The sequence below is a fragment of the Ursus americanus genome, chromosome 23 (genome assembly GCF_024610735.1).
Source record: "Ursus americanus isolate L20-20 chromosome 23, mUrsAme1.1.p, whole genome shotgun sequence".
NCBI lineage: Eukaryota > Metazoa > Chordata > Mammalia > Carnivora > Ursidae > Ursus > Ursus americanus.
The window spans coordinates 7475489-7488398 of record NC_142149.1 but is presented as its reverse complement, the minus strand read 5'-3'; the positions used below and the strand labels follow the sequence as shown (position 1 = coordinate 7488398).

The following is a 12910-nucleotide window of genomic DNA, read 5'->3' as shown; positions in this document are numbered from 1 at the left end:
GTGAACCGTCTGCCTTCAGCTCAGGTCCTGAGATCCCAGGGTCCTGGGATCGAGCCCCGTGTTGGGCTCCCTGCTCAACGGGGACTCTGCTCCTCCCTCTCCCTCTCCCTCTGCCCATTTTCTCTCTCTCTCTCAAATAAATAAATAGATAAATATATAAAATCTTAAAAAAAAAAACCACAAAACAAAACCGTGCCCACCAAAAAAGCAGGCAACGGGGGGAGGAGTGGAGGAAGGGGGTTCTCTGTCCCCGGACGATGGGTTCCCGCTCAGGGTTCCGGCCAGATATGTACAGCTGTGTTTGGTTTGGTTGGATCAGGAATTCCTTCACTGACGGTGGGACAGGGTTCCTGGGGACCCCACGCACTTTTCTGTCCCAGGATTGGCAGCTCTGAGGGCACTAAGCCTGACCCTGCCACTTACTAGCTGTATCACCAGGCCCATTCATGTAACTTCCCTGAGGACTGGGTCCTTGTCTGCAGGGGGCTGGAGCAGTGCTTGCCCAAGAGAATTATCTGGAGAGCGGAATGAGAGGCATGTCTGTGGGTGTGTGTAAGATGTTCCAGCCTTGCTGGGGGCTGTCGCCTTTCTGGTCCCCACACAGAGCATGTCTGAGCTCTCCTGGGACATGGGACCCTCCCTGCCTGCTGGGCCGTACCTGCCATCGGATCAGCACGGAGGTGGTGGTGTGGGGTGTCACCGACACAATGGTGGGTGCTTCGTCGGGCGCTGGAGAGAGAGACAGGCACATGAGCTCTGGGGGCTGGGGCTTAGGCCCCCTGGAGGCCACAGGGAGTAGATTCTTCTGCAAGTCTGGAAGGAGGGGGCCTGGAGCCCTGACCCTAGTCTGAACCCAAGAGCCCAGAGCCCCCTCCTCTTGGTCTGGCAGCCACAGGTGTCTGATGCTGCTGCTGCTGAGGCCCCCCCTCCCAAGCCTCTTCGCTGGTTTTCTGGGGTTGGCCACAAGCTTGGGGACAGCAGAGAAGGAACACATTAGGTTGCTGGGCTTGGCGTGGGGGCCCGAGCCCACAGCAAAGGCCCCTCTGGCCCAAACCTCCTTGGGACCTGCCCAGAGAGCTAGACAAAGGGCCAGTGGGCCCTCTGCCCCTCCCACCTTTGGGGGCCCCTCCCCTCCGAAGAGAATGCCCAGTGCCCAGGAAGAGCAAGTGGGCCAAGAGAAAGAGTTTCGAGTGGGGGGGCACTGACCGGCCTGCAGAGTGGTCAGTGGCTCCGATTCCTCGCTGAACTCGCTGTCCCCAATGTCATTGGTCGCCTTCACTCGGAACTTGTAGGACGTGAAGGGCTTGAGCCTATGGGGGCGATGGGGTTCAATGAGCAGAGGTATCCCCTCATGCCTCACCCGGCCATCTCCGTGCAGGGAAAGGGGGCGGGGCAGAGGGTGCTGCTCCATTACACAGATGGGGACATCAAGGCTCAAAAAGAAGGTGTGTCCCAGCAGGCCCTCCCAGGCCTGATGCCAGCCTGGGTGTGGCCTCACCTCTAGCCCCAGGTGGCTCTCTCTACCCGTCTCCTACCTCACAGGGGCAAGCTGCTATGAGAGCACCGATAATCCCCACTCTGAGCAAACTCCTTCTCTGAGAAATGCTATCCCTTTCTAGAATTCAGTAAACTTAGGAAGGGTCACGGTTCTCAAGAGTTAACCAGCCCTTCATCTCTATCAGCCTTGTTCCTCTGCAGGCAAACGTCTTCCCTTTAGATTTACTGGGAGTGTGGGGTGAGGAGAGGAAGTATAGCTCAAAACTCTCGGTCACGTCAACCGGAATAGAAAAAATACGACCCACTAGGAATTAAATCGAAGCCAGAATCTCGGAACAGGCTCCGCTCCCCTATTCCAGATGGAGAGGGAGCTGCTGTCTGGCTGGGAGGAACTGCTAATGAGGGATGGGGAGCGCCTCACTACAGGGGGCTCCCAGGCTCCAGAAATGGATAGTGAACAGGCAGCCCTCACAGGGCTCCAGAGAGCAGGGAGGGAGGTCAGGACAGAGTCGGAGGCGGGGTTCCGGGAGGTGCGGTTCCAGGAGCATGCTCGGAGCCCCCCACTCCCCCCTCCGGCCTCCCCCACCCGGACCCCCGCTGGTGCTGTCTGGGCTGGGAGGGGTGGAGCGGAGCTGCCAGTGCCCCGGCCTCACCTGTCCACCACGAAAGCAGAGGCATTGTGGCTCACGGAGGCCGAGTGCAGCGCCCACCGGCCGCCGGGCAGCTCGCGGGTCTGCACGGTGTAGTAGCGCACGGGGGACAGGCCGTCGCTCCCCGGCTCCCAGGACAGCAGCACGCTGCGCGCCTTCACATCCTCCTGCTGCACCACCGGCTTGCTGGGGGGCTGCGGGCGGTCTGGGAGGAGGCAGGGGGACAGGAGCGGGGAGCCAGGAAGGCGTGGGGGTGAGCTTTTGCAAGGAAGAGAAGGAGGTGCTCTGGGCTCAGGCCTGAGGCCCGCGGCCCCACCCCCTTTCCACGCACACAGGTTCCCACAGCCAGCACCCGGGGCTCCTGGCCCACGACCTGTCCTCAGGCCATTAGAGGCCTGGGTGCCTGGGAATTTAGACGTCCTGAGGGCAGCCCAACTGGGGACTGGCAGGCGGGAGGTCCAAACACCCAGCTCCTTTGCCCCCGCCTGCCCCAGGGCCGAGATGGGGCCTGCGCCATCCCTGATTGAGTGGGACGGAGCCCACGCTTCCCTCGGTGGGGCTCTGTGGATGCCCTGCCCACGCCTGGCCTCCTTCTCACTGCCCCAGGCCCTCCTGCAGGGCTTCTTGGCCTCGGCACTCTGGCACGTGGGGCGGCCGAGTCTGTCGATGGGACCGTCTTGCCCACTAGAGAGTGTGGCAGCACCCTGGCCTCCACCCCCTGGATGCCAGTCGGAGCTCCCTCTTAGCTGTGACAACTCAGACACCTCCAGACACTGCCCAACGTTCTGTGGGGTGGCAAAGCAGCTCCCCGTGGAGACCTGCTGCCCTACTGGTTTTTCCTGGGAACACTGTCCAATGAACCACTTTCACAGGAATTGGGTGTCAGCCTGCTTCAGGGGAGCCCGACCTCTGGCCAGGCACCGGCTCGCAGCAGCAGGCCAGTGGCAGCCGGGGCTCCGGGCTGCAGCCCCACCCGCCACCCAACTGGACACCATCTTTGATAAGGGGAGGGGAGACGGGAACGAAGCTGGCCTCACCAACCCTCCGCCTACAGAAAACCAGTTGCTGAGGCAAAGCAGAATCCTTGGGAAGGCAACTCCCAGCTCAGCTTCTGGAAGTCCACTAGAGCCCTTGCCGACCCTGACTCAGATTTCAGCCCACTTGCCACTCCAGGTCAGGGCAGTGCGGCGAGGACAGGGTAGGAGCACCTGGGTTGGCTGGGACCCCCTCCCCACCACCTCAGCTGCCCCCAGGCCTCCCCAGCCCCGGTGGGCAGTCACCTCTCTTCTCGGTGGTTACCACCAAGGCCTCAGCGGCCTCTCCCCAGCCCTTGCGGGTCTGGGCTGTGATGCGAAACAGGTAGACGGACTCTGGCTTGAGGCCGGTGGCCGTGTACTGGCGGGCGCTGGGTGCCAGCACCTCCACCGTGGCCGTGTTGGCCGTGGTGGCGTTGAGCCGATGTGTGACCTGGTAAGCTGTGGGAAGGAAGGACATGGGCTGTGCTGGGAGGCAGGGCAGCTGTCCCCGGTGCCCTGGGCTCCCCCGGCTGTGGTTCGTCGGCTTGAAGCCTTCTTGGTCATTCTTGTGTCCTCAGCTGCCACGTGGGGAGTGTGGCTGTGGGGGCACTCTACACACAGAGTCCGTGACCCCCATGGCAGCCTCAGGTGAGGGGAACAGGGGCTCCGAGGGGCCAGACCACCTGCTAGGAAGTGAGTGAGCTGGAATTCCAGCCCCCGTCTTTCTAAGTCCAAGGCGCATGCCCTCCCCGGTCTCCCCTCTGCCCTCTGAGGTGTGGCCTTCCTCTGGGGCGGGTGCTGCGGGGTGCCACCACTGAGGGCCCCACGCCAGCCACAGGTCGTGCCGGCTACCGTTTCCCAGGTGCGGGGGCTGAGGCTGTGAGGGAGCCGGCTTGCTCAAGTTCACAAGGCTGCTGACTTCAAGCCCGTGAGCCTTCCCCTGAGGGGCTGCGTGTCTCTGTGTGTGTGTGTGTGTGTGTGTTAGGGGAGGATCCTTGAATATGAAATGATGCTCTGATCTGCAGGCTCCTTCTGTGCCTTAGGTCGGACTGGCTGCGCCGAGTTGGCCAGCGCGCCCTCACCTGGCCACACATAGGAATCGCAGCTGAAGTTTACCAGATGGCCAGTCGGCTGGTATCGGGGAGTATTTAGGAACACATAGCTAATGAATAGTCCTTGAGGAACCTCAACCTTGACCATGCCCTCCAAACGACACTTCTAGTGGGAGCAATAAGACTCAAAATCCTTCTCGAGGAGATGTGGACACTTCCTGGGCCTAGTCTCCCTCTGGCCTCCCTTACACCTTATGCCTCCTCTTTCTACCTGTAGCCAGGGCACCGGAGAGGGTAGGGGCTTACCAAGAATGATGCCGTTGGGGGCAGCGGGGGGCTGCCAGATCAGTCGCACGGATGTGGTCCTCACCTCTGGGAAGAGGATGCCCATGGGCGGTCCCGGGACTGGAGGGGACAAAGGAGAAGCAGGTGGTGGTGCAGCTGCGGCTTAGCCCCACCCCACGCTTGGCCCAGCTCCAGCAGAGCAGGGGGGCGGGCTGTGGGGGAAGGGCACACTCGGCTCAATGATCTCCTGTGGAGGGCTGCTCTGTGCCTGGCACTGCGATCCAACATGGGACACAGAGATGCTATCGGTGAGGCTTCTACCCTCAAAAATGGGCATTATTTGGTAGGAACCAGAAGGGACCAGGCTCCAGCTTCCTTTGGCCCAGTGTCCGCGTGCACATACACGTATGCGCACACACATGTGTACGGGCAGGGTTGCCCTCAGAACTGGGCAAGGGGCCTTGTCCTGGGCCTGTGCTTTACAAGGCACCACTCTGACTTCCACCCGTAGGGTGAGTCGGCTGTGGGGCCCACCCTGAGCCCGAAAACCTCCTTTTCCCGGGTTTGCATGGGCTCGTTCCCCAGGTCCACCCTCCAGACTTGCACCTCTGGACCAAGGGAGGGCCAGGGGGCAGCTGTTTGGGGCATGTGGATGGAGACTGAGTGCCATGTGTCAGGGGAGAGAAGGGGAAGGGAACAGGGCACAGGGGAGGACGGGCAACTCTCTCTGTGCTGCCTCTTCAGAACAGAGAACCCCCAAAAGTCTTGAGATTTCTAAACCTGAACTTGGCCTCCCAGGTCAAGGCAGGAGGGTCAAACATATTGAATTTAACGGGTCATTAGCTTGATTTATAACTTTAGAATATGCAGACATATGGTGTTTGTGCTTCCTTTTGCACTCTTGCCTGGACCCCAGCAATGTTTGTGGTGGGCAGTCAGAGTATGTGTGTGGGGAGACGGGAGGGAGCCGAGGGCCTGTCGGTCAGCCTTTGATGGAAAGTTCTGCCGCAGGGATGAATGCCAGGCGCCCCACTGGCATCGCTCTTTTGCAAATGGGACCAGGAGGCTCGTGCCCAGGAAGAAGCAAGCCTTTTCCTTGCACAGACCTTTACTCCAAGTGAAGCTGCCCCAGGCAAAACCCAAATCAGGAGGGGTGCCGAGTCTCTATTCCGTGCGCTTCCGTGCACACTCCGGAGAGTGTGCAAGAGACCGAAACCGATGTCGAACTGTCCTTGCCTTCCACTTCTTCCTCAGGGATGCACAGTCTGCGATGTGTATCCCCTTGAGGTGGGTCGGTGGCCCTCAGTGACCTGCCTCCCACAGGAGAAGCCTGATGCCACCGTTCCCTTTGGGGCAAAGTTTGAGCCCAGAGGGGCAGGGCCGGGCAGGCAGCAGGAAGAAGAGCTCCCAGCCTCCCCAGGCGCACAGGGATTCAAACTTACCATCATCCAGCGTCCGCTCCAGGATGGGAGGGTGGCTGGGGCTGCCGTCCCCGATGCGCGTGAAGGCCAGCACCTGGACCTCGTAGAGCACGTATTTGCCCAAGCCCGTGAGCTGGGCGCTGCGGGACGAGTTCCCTTCCACCAGCCAGAACCGGGGCTGGGAATCCGAGTCCTTCTCCTTATATATCACCTGCCAGAGCACAGCACAGGGAGTGAGGGCCTGGGGTCTGGGTCTTGCCTGCCAGCACCTTTCCCAAGTCCCATCCCTGGAGCGAGGCGGCAGGAATAGAGCCGGTGGACCCTGGGCTCCTTGGAGTGGCTCCTCGCAGAGACCTTTACTCAAAGTGAACCTGAGGGGCATGGGATGTGGTGAAGCTTGGGCTCTGGGAGAGCAGGGGACACAAAGATGCACTGGGCCGGGGAGCTGGAAGGTTTCTTAGGGAGCATTCAGCTAGGAAAACAGGCTCAGTGAGGGGGCACGACTTGCACAAGGTCACATAGCCAGTAGTGATGGAGCCAGGACATCAAGCCACATCTCCAAACCTGTGGGCCAGGCTGAACCCTGTGGCTAGGTGCAGCTATGGGAGCAGTTCTAGAAGATGACGGGTACTGGGCCCATGGGCTGAGCGAGGCTGGGGCAGCCAGCGGGGCCTCCTGGGGGCTACGGGGATGGGTGGGGGCGTTTCCCAAGGACCTGGGGCTCCCTGGAAGCCTCCAGCCCTGAGGCAGGATTCCTTGGTTGCCGTGCTGTGCGGACCACAGACGCCAGGATCTCCTGGGTGTCCACTCCCGAAGGCGGAGACGTGGGCCCCAGGGGTCACGAGGACAGGGCACCTTGGATGGGGACGCAGGCGACCCTGGAGCCAGGACTCACCTTGTAGCCCAGCACGAGCCCATTGCGGTCAGCCTCAGGGATCTCGCTCCAGCGCACCAGCATGCTGCTGGAGGTGGTGGCCAGCGCAGACACGTTGGTGGGGCCAGAGGACGGGACTGAGGGAGAGAGGGAGCGGAGAGCAGGAGCTCAGGACCCAGTTGGCCCTACAGGGGAAGAAGGTGTGACACCTGGTCCCCAAGTAGCAAATTATCCTGCAGTGATTCTTGGTGGCTCTGGAACATCGCAGATGCTGCTTCTGGCTTCCGAGTAGCCTCCCTGCTATCCTCTGCTTGGGCCAATGTGAGGATGAGGCCCCGTTTCCTGTCTGCGCAGCAGTGAGAGGTGGGGAGGGGCTGGGATGGGGAGGGACATCCCTTAAAAGGGGCCAGGAAAAAGCCTCAGAGTGGCGAACCACATGTGGATGCATGAGGGCTGCCTGAAGGCTGGGGGCTCATATTCTGTGGGTGACCCCTTGCCAGGGGCCCATGAGCTGCTGATTCTGCTTCTGGAATGTTCTGAGAGCTGAACCGACCTCCCCATCTCCGGTACTTTCAGGCACTACTGGGTGTCAGGGTTAAAGGTGAGGGCACAGACACATGGGCAGTTTGCAGGGAAAAACTGCCTGGCTAACCTGAAGAGGTGGGGATGCCCCAGCCCCCCAATTTTGGGAGCTGGCGAACACGGCAACAAGGTCGGGCACTCTGCCGGGATGTTGAGCACGAACAGGAAAGTAAGCCTGGGCTTATTCTGAACAACAGCTCCAGCCTTTGTGCCCTTGGAAGGCCGTGAGGGCAGAGAGACAGAGGTGGGGGGATCCCCACCACAGGCTGTGGGGATTTGGGGGGCTGGCGCAAAGGCCACAGTACCTGACTCCCGGGTCCTGCCCATCACCGTCTGGCTCCAGGGCCCGCTCCCGATGGCATTGAAGGCCTGGACCTGGACGCGGTACTCTGTCCACTCCTCAAGGTCTTCGATGGTGTACTCACGCTCCACGCGGTCCTGGACCACGTGGCTCAGCGTCTTGCCATGGCCGTCTGCCCGGCTGTATTTGATCTTGTAGCCCACCGACTCGGGGTTCCCGTTGTATTCCATCTCCGGAAGAGGCTGCAGGAAGGTGGGGTCCAGAGCGGCCGTGAGGACAGGCCCGCCCCGTGCGGGGGACTATCTGGCTTGTGCACTCTCTTCCAGGGAGCCCTACAGGATTATCACCCCCACCATCCACCCCGTCCGTGCCCATGGGAGGTGCTCTCGCCGGGTGGGGCTCAGAATTTGTGAGTCTGTGTTTCTGGCGGCTCCCCCTGTCTCCCTGACTGTCTGTGCCAAGCTCCGAGGAGAGGCAACACCCATTCTTTGCTGTGCACATGGCAAACTCACTACCCGGCCAGGGCAGTCAGACTGGAGAGGTGACCCCACAAAGCCCGTCTGTCCAACAGGCTGGTGAGCACAGCACCTCTGGCCTTGGCTGTCTCTACCACTTAACTCCCTCGCTTGGGCTGCCACCACACACTTACTTAATTGCCTCTAACATGCCTGCTCTCAGCTCACGGCCGCCCTTGGAGAAGCAAGCGTGGGGGCACAGCGTTTCAAGCCTGGAGGAAGCACCAGTCACTGGCAGCCGTCCTTCCAGCAGGAGGCCTGAATCTCTCCTGCTCCGTTTCAGCCTCCTCCTTCTGGGGAGTTTCAGCCACGAGAAAAGACAGATCCCCTTCCTAGGCTGCTGGGGCTGCGGCTACTGGCTCAAGGTCGTTTGGATGAACCTGGGCAGTGTTGGTAAGCAATGGGGGTGTGTGCGTGTTGGGGGGACCTGTGACCTGGAGCAGGTGTGAGCTGCGGACTCAGCCTTCAGACTCTCTCCGAAGGAGGCAGAGCCGGCGCTGGGGCGTTCTGTGTCCCCGGGGGCTCCAAAGGGCCCACGGTCCACAGGCTCCCCACATTCTGACCCACCTCCTCCCGTTCCTCGGCCTCTGCCTCACTCCCCGCGTACTCACTGCCTCCTGCCAGCCCTGCTACCACAGACACTTAGTGAAGCCGACCAGAGACCATTAAGACAGCAATCGATGGGCCTAGAGCGCACGCTTCCTTACCTGCTAGGGAAAGGTAACGGGCCGTGCACCATTAAGCAAGACTGGAAGTGCCTGGGGCCCTGAGCAGTGTGCCAATTGCCTTTTTATTCCTGCTCCAGCCCCCTGGGCATCCGTCAGTCTCCAGTCTTTTAGTGTTTGGAAACCGTAAAGTGAGCTGCAGGAGGAGGGCAGGGAGCCGGCCCGGAGGGGGCCAGAGCCTAGGAGGGAAGGGGCCGAGCGAGCAGTAATAGGGGCACTGCCCATGGTGTGGGGGCCACCGAGCCGACGGAAGGACAGTTCTGCCCGGCGCTGCCCCCCGGGAGGAGACTTATAATCGTGAGACCGTTTGTCCAGGGCTGACGGTGCCATGGGCTCCTTCTACCAGGCGTCTGCCTAAGCGAAAGGGAAAGGGCTTTCCAGTCAATCCCACAGCATGGTGTTCTGCAAATGGTGTTTTGTACCAAGTGGTAGGAGATCTCATGTGGAAACAAAACCGAGTTGTGCGTGGCCAGACCGGCCAGTGAAGGGGGGGGGGTCAGGCAGGCTCTTCCTAGCGCTCTCTAAGGAGAGGAGCCAGGCTGCGGGGTGCTGTTCCCCACATTCGTTTGTCTCCGAATTCCCATATGCTCCTAGCACCTCTTGGATGGCTGCTGTGTGGGGCAGCAGTCGGGAAAACACTGTCCTGGGGGGAACGGCACCAGGGAGACATGTTCGTTCCTGATCCCCAGAAGATGGGGTGGCAGTGTGCTCAGTGGGTAAGGCTGTGGATTTCGGGGGGACCAGACTCCCCGGGTTGGGAAACCGAGCCCTGCTGTTAACTAGAGGATATGGGAGGATGTTGGCAGCGGCAGGTGGGTGGGACTTGGGCCAGTGATTTGACCACTCCCTGCCTCAGTTTCCCCAGCTGTAAAGTAGGGGCCCAGGATCACTCTGCTGTCACAAGCCTGTGGAGAGGATTCTAGGCCCGACTTTGAATAAAGTGCTCAGAACTGTGCCTGGCAGGAGAAAGCCCTCAGGATGTTCATATTATTACCTGGTGCAGGGTCACCTGGGGTAATGGCCCTCGACACGCAGCCCTGACCTGTGGGGATGGTCTCCCGCACCTGCCCTGCAACCTCAGAAACAACCCCTCACTCACGGACTTGGTGCAGGGGACAACTTACATCTGAACCCCAGGCCCACCACTTGGGAGCTGTGTGGCCATGGGCGAGTTCCTAACCTCTCTGATCCTCCATTGCCTTAGCTGTAAATTGGGGTCGCAATGTGCCCTTTGCAGGATGACCGGGAGGATTAAATGGAAGAAAACACATAAAACGCTTGGCACCTGGCAATGCTCACTCAACAGCATTTTCTAGTTCCTTCTCACAAAAGGCATTTGTTCACTCGCTGAGACTGAGTATCAGGCACCTTAAAGGTGCTAGGTGTGAAGAAAAGAGAAGGGAGCTGTGGGTATTCTGGCTAACCCCTGTTTTTGATGTGGCCCCTCGGAGGCAATGACCATAACAGGGTGACAAGGACCAAGGAGCCATCCTACCCCCACTGCCCTCGTGGGAATCTCACCATCCAGCGGAGCCACAGGCTGGTCTCACTGGCCGTGCGCAGGGTCACATTGGCTGGGGCCATGTCAGGGGGTGCCTGGAGGGTCTGGATCTTTCTGGAAGGCTGGCTGGGTGGGCTGGTGCCCACGATGTTCACCTGGCGCATTCGGAAGCTGGGGTGGGGGAAGGGAGTGAGCAAGGTGATGAGGGCAGGACCCCAGGGCCAAAGCCTGTCCAGGTCTGGGCAGTCCCCGCACCCTGCCGTACCTGTAGTAGGTGAAGGGATTGAGTTCGGGCACCTCCATGGAGCGGGCGTCGGGCTCGTTGGTGAGCTGGTGAACCAGCAGCCACTCCTCCCCCTCCCCAACCACGCCTACCTGGAAAAAGGAGACACTCTTAGACCTGCTCGGCTTGTGGGGCTCAGATGTTCTGTGCCCCAGGTTCTTGGAGATGAAGCGCTTCCCATGGAAAGCCTTGATTTCACCCCAGGGCTCACCTGGAGGGCCCCAAATGGGGTCACCACCTTTGCAGGCCCTGAAACATGACTTCAAGCATGACCCCGAGCCGTCTTGTGTCAGAATCTGGTGGAATGCTTGCTAGAAACCCACCCCAGGGCCCTGCCCTAGACCTAGCCCATCAGAACCCCTGGGGGGTGGTACCTGGGAATCTGGGTGTTTACCAAGCTTCCCAGGGGATTCTGAACACGCTGGCATGCTTCTCAAACCTCAGCGACATCAGAATCCAAATTTCTGGGGGGTGCGGCCCAGGCGTTGGAACTTATGGACGCTCCCTGCGTGCAGCCAAAGTGGAGACTCGCCACTTACGGGGCTGTGGGCTGCGCCTGTGTATTTCTGCAGGCCGGCCAGTCCCCACCCGCCCCACGGGAACTGGTGTGTGCGTGTGCACGTGTGCATATATGTCTGCATGTCTGTGACGCACGTGTGTGTGTGCACAGTGCGCAGGTGACGTGGAGGCAGAACCAGCCACGGTGGGCATTTTCGGTGTATTTGGCCACCTGACAGCTGCATGTGAAACCCCCACAGGTGTGAACACATGTATGGTGTGCTCTCAAGCACACGGGCGTGCCTGCGGCCGGCAGCAGGGCTTACCTGGGCCTCCACCAGCCAGCGGGAGATGGAGGTCTTCCCATCATAGCCCGGCCTGAACTGCAAGGTCACGGAGCGGGGGCCGATGTTGGAAATGCCCAGGTTGGTGGGCGCCCCTGGGAGTTCTGGAAAACAGGGTGGGAAAGGAGGTGCACTGAGAAGGTCCTTCCACGTGGACTAGGCCTCTGGGTGGGGGGCTCTGTGTCACCCTTTCTCTAGAGGGCTGGTAGGAGGAGCTGGGCCGAGGCTCCCGCCCTCCGACAGTCTTCTTCCTGCATCTGTGGCTCTTTGTGTCCAGACCAGGGGCCCGAGGCAGGGTTGGGGACTAGGAGGGCCTCCCAGGGCCACAGGGAGGCTGACCGGGTGGGGGAATAGGAGCTGGGCATGCAAGGGCTTCCCGAAGCAATCTTCCTTTCCATCTACACACACAGCCCCTTTCAGCCCTCCCAAACCCAATCATGGCTGAAGAAGATCAGAAGGAGGGCTGCGTGGAGGAGGCAGCCCCTAATTTCTGACCAGGAACCCTGGGATTCAGGATGAACAGAAAGAGGATAGATTCTGGAAGTTGGACTGTCTTGAGCTGGAATCTAACCCTACTGCTTCCATGCTGTGTGTCTTTGGGCAAGCCACCTAACCCTTCTGTGCCACAGTGGCCTCGTCAGTCAAATGGCGATGGTAATATCACCTACCTCAGGGATGTTGTGAGGACTAAATGAACCAATGTAGATTAATGTGTTATTATCAGCTGCGGATGACGGAGTCAGCTCGGGTGTCTCAACCATCTCGGGAGCGGGGTGGGGGGCCAGGTTGAGGGATTCTGGCTGGGTCCCCTAAGCACAGACTACAGTCCCAGCCAGGACCATGTGGTGATCTAGTCCACCTCCCATAGATACGGATGGGGAAACTGAGGCACAGAGGGGACACTTGACTTGCTCGAGGTCGCAGAGCTTGGCAGAAGCAGGGCTGAGGTAGTTCTCAGCTTGCTCTTTATACCACACCAGCTTTAAGATGATTCCCATCTTATTGTATCCCTTTCCCAACCAACACTTCCACTGGCTGGGGTCCCATTTGGACTTTCTGGGCGACAGTGAGAATTCTTCCCCTGAATCAGAGATACCATTGCTCGATGCAGAACCTGGTGTGGGATGGGGGTGGATGAGATGGGGGGGGGTCCTCTGGGGGACTAGGCTTTTCTGAGAGCCCTGGGAGGGAGCAGCACTGAGTCCACGAGCCTCCACCCAGAGACCTGGGATCATGAGATGTAAGCCTGCTCTGGGAGAAGCTCCAGGGACCACAGGCCCAAGGCAGGGAGAGCTCTGGGGGAAGCAAGCCAGTATTCCTGAGAAAAAGGGCACCTTCTAGGTCAGGGGGACCACGAGAGGCCAGG

General features: G+C 60.2%; 1 protein-coding gene across 3 annotated transcripts in view; it reads right to left on the bottom strand.

The window, feature by feature from the left end:
- The window catches only part of SDK2 (sidekick cell adhesion molecule 2), a 258779-nt gene that overhangs the window by 39776 nt on the left and 206093 nt on the right, over window positions 1–12910 (bottom strand). For all 3 annotated transcript variants that reach the window (XM_087854153.1, XM_087854152.1, XM_045814625.2), the window contains exons 22-32: window positions 11527–11648; window positions 10685–10794; window positions 10440–10590; window positions 7683–7920; window positions 6817–6932; window positions 5943–6132; window positions 4522–4620; window positions 3428–3622; window positions 2151–2352; window positions 1207–1310; window positions 659–729 (exon numbers count right to left, since the gene is read on the bottom strand). In XM_087854153.1, coding sequence (XP_087710279.1) covers window positions 659–729; window positions 1207–1310; window positions 2151–2352; window positions 3428–3622; window positions 4522–4620; window positions 5943–6132; window positions 6817–6932; window positions 7683–7920; window positions 10440–10590; window positions 10685–10794; window positions 11527–11648 — 1598 coding nt within the window. The remainder of the gene's footprint in view (window positions 1–658; window positions 730–1206; window positions 1311–2150; window positions 2353–3427; window positions 3623–4521; window positions 4621–5942; window positions 6133–6816; window positions 6933–7682; window positions 7921–10439; window positions 10591–10684; window positions 10795–11526; window positions 11649–12910) is intronic.